At 32.2% G+C, this 12,179-nt stretch overlaps 2 protein-coding genes across 4 annotated transcripts in view; one reads left to right on the top strand and one right to left on the bottom strand.

The window, feature by feature from the left end:
- Positions 1–11,885, bottom strand: part of LOC134853079 (uncharacterized) — a 60,922-nt gene extending 49,037 nt beyond the window's left edge. Inside the window, exon 1 of the mRNA XM_063869014.1 lies at positions 11,743–11,885. Within this exon, the coding sequence (XP_063725084.1) occupies positions 11,743–11,818 (76 nt within the window). The 5' untranslated portion in view covers positions 11,819–11,885. The remainder of the gene's footprint in view (positions 1–11,742) is intronic.
- LOC134853034 (uncharacterized) overlaps positions 1–12,179 on the top strand; it is a 273,968-nt gene that overhangs the window by 144,351 nt on the left and 117,438 nt on the right. The gene's annotated exons all lie outside the window — the stretch shown is intronic.

Raw genomic sequence — 12,179 nt, forward strand, 5'->3', positions numbered from 1 at the left:
GTGGTTCTGATAAACGAGCGTGTCGTTCTTCAAAAGTGTATGGGTTATCTTGAAAGGAAATTCGTGTAGATGTTTGAGGATTATTGGTAGTTGAAGGTGTTGTTTGGTTATCTTGGGATGATGTCGGTGAAGACTGACTTGGTGACTTTTGGGTAGCAATTTTTGATAGCTTTTTGGTCTATTCTTTTAGTGAAAAAGTTAATGTTTATTAAAGTATTCTTCTAAGAAAAGAATTAGGAGGATTGTTGCTAGAGCGAATGTGATGATTGCTTTCTTTATACATTTGCATATAGTCAAAATGAGGGATGATAGAAATGTTATGAAAATTACAAATAGTAGAAAAATATCAGTTCTACTGAAAATAGTTCGTATCATTTAGACAAGTTTTATAAATCGTACCTGTGGATATAATCAAGGGTTTTTGAAAGTTGGAGAAATAGTTCGAATATAGTGTAGAAAATTAAAAAAATATTACAAAAAATGATTAAGAGTATTAGAAAAGATTCAAGGATATCAAAAAGAAATATTATGAAAGTTTCAAGTATCGTAAAAAATTGTTTGAGGTTTGTGATAATTTTAGTGACTGTTTGATAGAAGAGCATTTAAGAAATGGCTTCGTGATCGAATATTTTTTGTTGTTTGGGGCAATTTTCAACTGTGGTCGGCTTATTTATTAGTTTTTTGACAAGTGGGTTGAGTTTTGTAAAAAATTGTTGGGGGCAATTTTTATGGTGATCGGGAGGTCTTCTTTGTCTTTATTTTCATTTGTCAAATGATCTGGGGTATTTTTGAGATTTTTATACTTTAGGCTAAATAAAATGGTCGTTCTTTTACTTTAGGCTAATTTAACATATTTGTTTGGGGGGTATTTGAGGGCTGAGTTGGGGAAATATTGTTGATCTTTGGTTTATTAGATAAGGGAGGGTTATGATATTATGGTGATATTTATTTTAGTTGTCAAGTTGGAGTGGTTTGCTTATTTTTGACCTGGAGGTCGTAGAGTTATAGTTATAGATATGCCTGGAGTTTAATATTTTTCGTCTAGTTGGTTTGTGTTAAAGTTATAGAAGGTGACGGATTGGATGAATCCTATTGGCTAATTTTGAACTAGAATCGCTGCGTGTTTATCAGCATGTTATCTTGAAAAATGAAAGTGTAAAATGTTTCAGAGGTGCAAAGATTTTTAAATGTAGAATTTAAGGTTGTTTTTGAAATTCAACTTTCTTTAATATTTTAGATTGTGGGATGAATACTTTATAATTTTTACGTGGTTGATTTCTAAGTCGTGAAGACTCTCTATGTTCTGATTTGTCGATTTGTTTTTGGGGTATTATTTGTTCTGTCATTTTTCTATTTTTTCTTTCTTTTTGAGATGTATTTTGATCGAGATTTTTTGTATTGTTTTTTGTGGTGTTTGATTTTGTATTTTGATTTCCGAGGTGAATATCATTTTGTTCCTTTGTTATGTTGTCCGTATGTGGGTTATTTTGAATAACTTTTAAACCTGTAAAAGAATATAATTGAGTTAGTTCGCGGAGTGCGTATTCTTTTGGATAATAAGGTAATAGGTTATTTCGGTGTTGAACGATTTCTTTTTTATCTGAGTCGGTGATATTATATGTGACATCAGTGGGTTTTGCAATTATTTGGTATGGTCCTTTACGAAGGGGTTGTAACTTTTTTGAAATTCCTTTTTGAGTATTAAAATTGGGTATTAAAACAAATGTTCCAATTTTTAAATCGGAGGCTGGTGTAAAGCGTGAATTTATTTGTTCATTAATATTTTGCCTTTGTAACAACTTTTTTGTTACCTTTTGGTAAATTTCATTGTGTTTTTTATCTCTGTTTAAAATCCATTCGGTGTGTGTACCGGAGGCTAATTTAAGAATTTGTGGGTGATGAAAATGATCTTCATCGTGTGTATGTAATGGTAGGTTATAACAAATTGAGTCTTTATTTGGTTGACAATAACCTTGTGCGTTTTTATGAGAGTTTGCTGTAAACATTATTGGTTTGCGTGGCTTTTGGTTAAAAACCATTTCATATGGTGACATTCCTAAAGTTGTCGTGATTTGTGAATTATATGCTAAGGGAAATAGTTTTACATCTGCTGACCATTCGGTATATCTTGTATCATTTCCATTGATGATACATCTAAGATATTCTTGTAATGAACGGTTCATACCTTCGACTAAGCCGTTTGTCCAAGGTGCGTGAGATGTACGTGGTTTGTGTTTAATGTTATATAAATGACATAGTGTGATGATTTCATTATTTATGAATTCTGTACCGTTGTCTGTAACTAAAATTTCTGGTAGTCCGAATTTTGCTATCCAGTGTTCATAGAGTGTTGTGTAAGCGTAATAAGCGTTACAATGTGGTACTGGGTTAAGTGCTACATAATGTGTAAATGCGTCAACAATTACCATAATGTAGGAGTTTCCTTCGGATGAGGGTGAAATTGGTCCTTTGGTATCAAATGAGATACGATGATTAAAGTACAAACTTTGTCCTTTAAAATCTTGTTTTTGTGCTATTTGTTTTTGATTTGGGTAAGGTTTATTTAGTTGACATACTATACAGTCATTGCATAGTACTTTTATCCAAATTGGTGCATTTGGGAAATAAAAGTTTTGTATAAAATTTGAATATGTTTTTTCTGATCCAGAGTGTCCTTTAATATTTTGTGTATGTGAAATATTAAAAGCTATAAGAATCATACTTAAAGGGAGACAGGGAGCTGTAGATTCATTTAGTTTGTATTCTAGAAGGTCTGTGTTTTCGTTAATCGTTGTATTGTTGAATTTTCGAAAATATCGGAGGAGTGTTTTGTTTCCTAGAATAGTTGAATCTGCTTTGATAGGTTTAGTTTTATATTTGTGCCATGATTTCAGTTGTCGAATTACTGGGTCAAGGTTTTGATATTGTTTCAGTGTTGAAATTGTAATTGTTTCTGTTGGGGGGAGAAAAATGTTTTCAATTTCTAATTTAGATAAGGGTATTGTGTCAAGTGGGTCATGGAGGTCAAAAACTTGATTTATTGTGTATTTTGAATCGTTTGTTTGTGGTCCTGATAAGTTTATTTTATCAGTAAAATTTTCTTTTTCAATTAGTGGAAAATGGTCTTTTTTAGGCGGGTGTTGTTTTATTCTTTTTTGTTGGGTGTTGTTTTTTATCCATTGTGAATATGGGATTGGTTTAAAAGTTGATGTTCCAAGTAGATCAACTTCATAGTGATTATTTTGACAATCTAAATAAAGTGGGAAATGTTGTAAATTATTTATTTGTGATTGTTCAACGTCAGTTTTTACTGCATATTTGCATTCCAATCGGGGTGATGTTACATTTTCTGCAAGGTAGAATTTTATGTTTTTGGGTATTTCAACTGTGGTTTTTCGTGTAAGTAATTCAGGTGGCGTATTTCGACTTAAGGTGTCTGGTAATGCAAGATTTTTTCCTGCGGTCCAAACTATATGTAAGTTTGGGAATTTCATTAAAATGAGGTGAAATCTATAAACTCGGTGGTTTGGATTAGACTTTTGTGTAAAAAGAAAGATGATTGGTTTATGGTCTGTGAATAGAACTGTGGGATGTTTTGATCCAAGTATCAGAAATTCATATTCTGTTAGTGTATATATTATGGCTGTACATTCTCTCATTAGAGTTGAGAGTCGTAGTTCTGCTTGAGTGAATAATCGAGAATTTGCTGATATGAGGTTCATTTTATTTGTACTGTTATGTGATTGTAATAATGCTGCGCCGATGCCAAAGTTCGAAGCATCGCACATTGCATAAATTGGTTGATTTGAATCTGGAATTGTGTTTGAAATTTGTTCAGTTAGAAGTTTTTTAATTTCTTCAAATCGTGCTTGATGTTCTGTATTCCATTCAAAATTATTTTGTTGTCTAAGTATGTTATAGAATGGTCGTAGATATAATTGCATTTTATAAACATATTTGCTTAAAAAGTTTAACATTCCAAGGAATTCTTGGATTTTCTTTTTATTTGTTGGTGGTTGGAGTTTTTGAATAGCGTCTATACGTGATTTCAATGGAGTGATTGTTTTTCTTTCTATATTATGCCCTAAGAATTTAACTTTTGTCAAAAAGAAGTGTGATTTATCGGGGGCGGCCTTCAGATTTTCGTTCTGAAGTATTTGGTGATATTGTTCTAAAACATTGAACATTTCCTCTTTTGTTTGTGATTGCATAAAAACATCGTCTAAATAGGTGATTGCATTTTTCTTGAGTATTAGTGGTCGAAAAATTTTGCTCATAAAAGCTGAAAATGCTGCTGGTCCTATGGATATTCCATAGAATAAGCGGTTGAATTCGTATTGTTGATTTCCAATAACAAATTGTGTTAAGCGTCGTGATTGTTCATCTAATGGCATTTGATTATATGCACTATTCATATCGGCGGTGGTAAAGTATTTTCCGTTTATTTTTGTTAAAATAACTTGTATTGGTTCAATGGGCCAATTACACTTTGATTCATCTATGAGTGAGTTGAGGTATCTAGCATCGAGAACAATTTTTAATGATTCTCCTTTGGCTAGAATGATAACAGGGTTGATAAATGTGTTGCCTTTTGGTTGTTCCTCTTTGTTTACTGGTGATATAATGTTGTATTGTTCTAAAATGTCGAGTAATCTGTTCACTTTATCGTGTAAGTGAATTGTTACTTTATTTGCTCTTTGTTTTTTGAAAACTGCGTCTGGTTTTAATGGGAGATGTAGTGATGAGCTGATTTTGCCAACATCAAATTTGGATGTTGCATAGACTGATGAATATTTAATTAGCTGTTTTGCTAGTTTTTCAAATTCGTCTTGTGTTATTTGTGAATGTTGGAAATTAAACATTGTTAAAAATTTCTGTTGATTCTCTGTGTAGTTACTTATGTTGAATGTAGGTTTGAAATATGGGGTTTTTGTGAAATAATCCGTATTTCTGTTTTCGTTACTTATTATATTATTTATAGATAATTCTTCATTAAGGATTGTGGATTGGCAAATATCTAGTAATTGGAGTATATTTTTTACACGATATGCTTTTTCGTGTATTGGTGATATTGTAGCGTTGGTTTCGCAATAGCCTAAAAGTCCTAAAGGTAATGTTACTTGGTAAGGTGTATTGTTGTATACATGTAAGGAAATAATATCTGAATTCGAGTTTTTCAAATATTTTATTGATGAGATTGTGATTTTGAAAAACTTATGAATAGGTTTGAATTCAAAATCTGACATATAAAATTTTTGTTTGTTTTGTTTTTTATCATATTGGTGAACTTGTTTGATTGAAAAATTATAGATGTTTCCTGATAGTGGTTTCAAGTGTTTTCTTGTTTGGTTATATATTGGATAAAATTTTGAAAAAAATGGTGGTTGTTTATTTAATCTTTGAAAAAATGTTAGGGATGTGTCTTTTGTTTTTGTATAATTATCTTTGATTAATATTTTACTATTCAAGATGTTGATTGTTGGTATATATTTAGAGATAAATGGTATTCCAATGATATTGTGTTTAATATCAGTGATATGGAATATTTGTTTAAATGGTTTGGTTAAAATTTTGTTTTGCTCCATTGTTCTTGTGGGGAGAAGAAATAATTGAATTTTTCCGTAGTTTATTAATGTTGATCCTTGTGCTGTTGCTAGTTTGCTGGAGGTTTCAAGAGGTGTTAGCTTTGGGTGTAAGGTTTTTATTTCATTCCATGTGGGAATGTTTATTATATTTGATTCTGCTCCTGAATCAATTAAAAAATCAATTTCAAGATCTGGTGGTTGAAATTCTTTGCTTTTTGGACTTTCCAAAAGAAATGGTATTGTCCAAATTTTTTCTTTGGGTTGTTCTTTTTGTATGTTTTGATAGATGTGATTTGTATTCAAGCATTTTGTTTTTTCTTTCTCATTGGGTTGGTTTGTAGTGTTAATTTTATTAGTTTTTTGTGTCGTCGGTGTGGAATGGACGGGTTCAATATAATAATTGTGAAGGAGTTCTGATTGATTCTCATATATGTGTGATGAAAAAGGTTCTTCATATATAACAGGTTCATAGTCATTTTCGACTTTTATCATGTTGATGGAGAGAGTGTTTTCTGCATCGCTTTCTGAATCTGATGATCCACAGTTTATTTGGTTGAGTTGTAACGTATCAGTTACTGTGTCATCAATACCTGGAGGGTCTGATGTTGTTTCTGGATTAGATTGTACTTGATTAATATGTCTTTGATGTTTAGGTGTACTACTTCTGTGGCGATTATTAGAATTATTATAGTTATTATTATTCCGGTGTGGTGATTGGGAATAATTTCTATAACGATTATTATAACTTGAGTGTCGATTTTGTGAATTATTTCGCGATTTGTTTTGGTAATTATTGTTTGGTCTGTTATAGTTCGATCTATTATATGAGTTATTCCTTGATTGATTGTTCGGGTAATTCTGGTTTCGGTCGTTTGAATAACTTCTATTCCGATTATTGGAGTAGTTTCTATTCCTATTGTATGATGAATTTCGTGATTGATTGTTTGGATAATAATTATTTCTTGATTGGGAATTAGATCTAGAAACAAATCGTTGTGTATTTGAATGTGATCTGGAGTAGTTATTTCGACTATTTGGTCTATTGTAGTGATTTTGTGATGAATTATGCGTGTTTCTTCGTTCTGGTGATCTTCCTCTATAACTTGAGTTATATGGTGATTGATTTCTTGTATAATTTGTATTGTTCGGGAGTGGTTTTCCTGAACTGTTGTTGCTGTAGACTGTTTTGTTCGGTAGATTTTGATCTTTTTTCATGTATTGATAGAATGATTTATTTGGTTCTTTATATTTTTGAGGTTTATTTTGATTGTCTTGCTGTTTTTGTCTACATTCAGAAATACTATGTCCGTATCGTCGGCAATAATTACACCATTTTTTGAAAGATGGTTTGCCTTTAAAGTTTGGGTGTTTTTCGTAAATATTGAGTATTTCAGTGATTTTTTCAACGAGATCTGTATCTGATTCCTGTATATTGTTTATATTTGTGGAAGCTGTTTCAATTCGGTTAACGTATTGTAATTTCAGATTTTCCGTTTCTTCGAGTTTCATTGTGATTTCTGCTTGTTCTAGTTTGTCTACTAGTTTTCGAAAATCTAAATCGGGTTCTCGAATTGACGAAGGATGGGATGCTCTCTTTTTTATTGCTATTTTCCTTAATTGTGGTGTTAAGGTCATCATTAAGATTTCTGTCATCTTTGTGTTGTTTTTATAGTCATGTGTATTTAATGAATATGCTTTTCGAACTAGTGTTTCGATTCGTACTGCTAATTGCTTGATGGTTTCGTTTGGTAATCTGCGAATTTCATTACATAAAACTCTGTTGTTGTTTGTTTCTTTCGGAGTCAAACATTTTTGAAAATTCTTGTGTAAATCTTTTCCAATTTGATTTTATTTCTATAGGCAATACTGAAAACCATTTTTGGGCTGCGCCATCTAGAGTTGTTTGTATTAACGCTGTGCGTCGATGTATCCAGTTTTGATGTAGTGGCGTATTAATTGGTTCAGGTCCTATATTTAAAATCAAATTTGCTGTGACTGCATTTAAATAGTCTTCTACAGAATATTCAGGGTCTGTTCCTGTGAATACCATTAAAGGTTTATTTGATGTTATTGATGATCCACCCATAAGGTATGGATTCATCGTCATTTGTAATGATTCTGCTGCATTTGGCATTTGAGAAAAATTTGAAAGTTGATTTCTTGTTATTTCGTGTTGTTGAAGATAATATGGGAGTGGTATTTCATTTTGCATTTGTGCTGGTTGGTACGAGTTTGCAATCATTGGGTTTTGTTGCTGAATTGGTTGAAAAGATTGTGTATTAATTGGGTTTTGTTGTTGAATTGGTTGTTGATTTTGTGTATCTATTGGTTGTGGAGAAAAAATTCTATGATATGTATGTGGTTTCTGTATTCCTTGTCCACGATATTCTTGATTATAGGGTGTAAATATATCTGGTTGTAAGAAATCATCATCTGAGGATAAGTAATCCATTTGATAAGATGTTTGTTTTTTATTTTTATTTTGTTGAAAAAATGGATAGTTTTCACTACGATCCTGTGGAGGATGTAAATTTGTTTGGAAATTTACTGAATTAGGTGGTGCCATTGGGTTATCCCAGTTTCGAGATCTTGTATAATTACTAAAATTTTTTCGTGGTTGATAATTTGTTTTTGATGGATGTGTGTAATTATAATTATGGTCTGCAAAGTTGTTTCTAGTGAACGTTTTGCGTGTTTTTGGCGGTATTGTCATGGGTCTGTATGTTTGGTAATCCATGTGTGAATATTTTGGGGCAACCGAAGGTTTAACGGTTGATTGTAATGTTACCTGTGTTTGTGAAGGATTTGTATTTCTTGGTGTTGTTAAGTTTGGACGTATTGGTGAAATACTTTGTTGTGTAGTTGTTGTGTGTACGATTTCTTCATTTATGAAGTGTGATGGTGTCTGGATATCTTGTTGAGTAAGATTCCTAGTTCCATTGAGGTTTTCATTGTGTATGACTGTAGAGTTTAAACTATTATTTTGCATATCGGGTAAAAATGTATTATAGTTTAATGGTGTTGCATCAATGGTTAATGGTATTACTCGTACATAATCTCTTACATAAGATATCGTACTTATTGCTTGACTTGAGATTGATTGTGGGAAGTTTATGAATGCGGGATGAGACCATTCGGGGTCCCAAACATAGTCTGATTGTTCTGTGATGGCAGTATCATCGTTTGAGTTTTGGGGTCTAAAATTTTTTCTTGCTTGTGAAATTAAATCAATATTATGTGTGAAATAATCTATTATGAACCATGCCAAGATTTTTTGTAAGTCGTGTTTTGTATGTTGTGAAACTTCATCTTTCGTGAAATTTTCTTTAATTATATTTAGAAAACTAGAGAGTAGTGTGATTTCATGTCGTACTCTTATATGTTTAGATGTTTCTGTCGGTGAGACATTTGGTATCTGGATTTCGTTTTCTATATGGATTCTGGAGATATAACTATATATTATCGCAAAAACTTCATTGGTGAATATGGAGTTTACTCTTTGTGAGTTATGATATTGGATGCTTTTTATATATTCTGAGAATACTTTTGAGAATTCTAAATCAAGGTCGTCTGTTTGAATTATATATTTACTGTGATTCTGGTTTGGTGAGCTGAATTCTATGGAGTAGATTCCGTATTGTTGTGTTAGGTTACATATATCTTTTAGATAGTGATCGATAATTTGTCTTTTGATTTTTACATCTGGGAACTCTGTTTTACATGGACTGATTCCGGGTTCAAACAAATTTAAGAGTAAATTTTTGCAGAATATATGTTGTCCTCTATCAGTGGTTGCATCTACGATAAAGGGGAAAATATCATCATCATCTGGACTTTCTTCACCTGGGGTGTGCGTTGAGCTCATTTTTTCGTTCGATGACTGTTAATATGTAATTATCAATGTGTCTAATTGGTTGATTCCAATTGTATAAATGTACTGGTTTGTGTTTATACTGCTTTTTTATTCTTCTTTTTCCTTTTTTTGATGAATTTGAAGTTGTTTCTGAGTCAGAGAAATATAATTGATCGTGAATTGGGCAATTTTTATCTATTGATTCTTTTAGTTTATAAAGTTCGTCTAAACTGTTGGTTTCTGATTCTGAAAATGCGTTTCGATTTTTTGAAAATCTTTTTCGTGTTATTTGTCTTTGTTTAGTTATTATTTTTCTCTTTAATGTTTGTCGTTTTGTTCTAATGTATCCAACTGTTTGTGTATGAGGTGTGATTACAAGGTCGTATTTTTTGTTATTTATTTCACAATTGTGTAAAACGATTGTTTGTTTATTTCCTAGGTTTTTAAATGACAGAAGGTTTAGGATGACGGATGCAAAAGGTTGTTAAATGATTTCTATTTGCTTAAACTGTTAGTCCTTTTTTAGTTTTTTTTTGTTAGCCTAACCTGGGTCTATTTGTTCAGGGTTGGGGAGAAAAGTATATCGATTCCGAAGAATGATTTTATACTTTCTCGTGGCTAGTATAAGCTAAGGTGTTAACTTACTTAATCTTACTTAAGGGTAGTGATTGTGTTCAGGGTTGGAGAATAGTAAATCGATCCACAGGGTTCAGGTATAATTAGAACGCGAGTAGTTCGTTAGATACTATTTTAAACTTACTAAGTCTAAGATTTATCCTGGGTCTGGTAAGAGGGGGGATCAAGTGAAGGATGAATAACCGAAGTTCTTCACTGTTTATCCTAATTTGAATGATTAGTTTTGTTCAAAAATTTCTATTAGTCCTGGGTTTTTAGAAAGGGTTGGATAGTGAATCGACGTTTGAGGTCGTTAGACACTCGTTAAGTGGGTGGGGGAGAACAAAGTTGTTCTTTTTGATCCAAGGATAGGCCTTGATGATCAAGTTTTAAATTTAATTAAATAGAAAATGATTTAAGATCCAAGGATAAGCCTTGATGATCTGATTTTAAAATTAAGTGAATTTAAGTTTAAAATGTTTTAAATTTGTGTAAGGAATAGATTTAGTATTTTTATGATATTAGTGAGCTTATGATTGCTGTTATGTTTAGGTGATGAAGCTGGAACAACAGGATGATTTATAATTACTAACCATTTATTGTCATGCTACTAATTTTTATTTTGATTTTTCAATAAATATTTTTCAAACATGTTTTGTATATTACTGCAGAATTTAGGAAAACGATCTGAGATCTTTTTATCAATCGTTATTGTATATTAATAATTTTGTTTAGCGCCTGAAATGATTTTGAAGATTGACTTCAAAATTTTATGTTTGCAAATGAAAATCTAAATTCATTGCTAGTAGTATTCTAAATACAAAAGTTTGTTCTGGCTTTTGCCGAACTATCATATAACTATATGGTAAGTTTCTGCTTTGTCGTATGTCGTCTCTGGTTCGAGGTCTTCTTCCAATTCCGGGTAGTTCTGTTATCGTTCGGAATATTGGCTCTGATCTATTGAGTCGTAGAGACATTTCGATTAAATTATTGTCGTATAACATTTTGTAAATGTTTTGTCTAAATTCTAATCTATTATTGGTTAATGCTAAGCTATTAAGGTCTTGTTCGAGACTTATGGTCGCACCAGATGAGTTAGGACCGATGGGTATAACTCATAGAGTAATTTCGGATAGGGTACACCGTCTGCTCGTCACGCTATCTTATTTTCGGCCGGATAGATTCGTGCAACTTCTTAGTCTAATACCGATCCTAATCTTACTCTTATACTATCTAGTCTCAGGTTGTTTAACTAGTCTCTGCTAGGCTCAATAGATCTAGGGTATACTGGTTTATTGCGGCTGCTGAAGTACTCGGGAGAGTTCAACTAATTTCTAAGTTAAATTCAAATCTCTCTGGTGCTGAAATTACAAGTAATTTCAGCACTTACAAATAAGTGGGTTGTTAGTTAGATGGATCATGATTGGTTAATATTAAATACTTTACATTGGTAAAATATCTAATTTATCCAATCATAAAATGTAGTTCCAATCTCTTGAGCTGTCCTGTTTAGTATGTGGAATTAATTCTACAGTTGAGCAGTTAAGCGCATATTAATGAAGAGCATTGCACTAGTACCGGATTTCGCCCCTATTCTGCAATATGGGAAGGGGCTCTTCAATTGTATGATATTTTTTACATTGGCGGACATCTTGAGAAAAGTTGGCTAAATTGAGCAAATTCTCTCACCCACAATTGAGATCGCAGCTGAACCCGAAACACTTGTGCCTTTAGTGGACTTCCCATCTACGCGTCTACGGTTCATTTCTTTTAGAGTATTCAAGTTCTTCTATATATGCTGCAAAAAGAGCTGACATTCATTTACCTGAAAAAAAACTGCAACTGATCACTTTAGCAAAAGAAACGTGGGTATTTTATAAATAATAAGGAAAAGGACTGGGCTAACATGAGTGGGGGCCATGTAGTGCGGACAGTGTTCAGGGTGCTGGCGAAAGCCAAGTGGGGAAAATGCTGAGTCCCTGAAAATAACGAAAATGCATGTCTGAGGTCTTCCCCCACCATATTTAGATTAAAAAAAACCAATTAGTTCATAAATTGTTTTTTTTTTTAATCTAAATATGGCGGGCAAGACCTCAAACATGCATTTTCGTTATTTTCAGGGACTC

Source organism: Symsagittifera roscoffensis, chromosome 8 (genome assembly GCF_963678635.1).
Source record: "Symsagittifera roscoffensis chromosome 8, txSymRosc1.1, whole genome shotgun sequence".
NCBI lineage: Eukaryota > Metazoa > Xenacoelomorpha > Acoela > Convolutidae > Symsagittifera > Symsagittifera roscoffensis.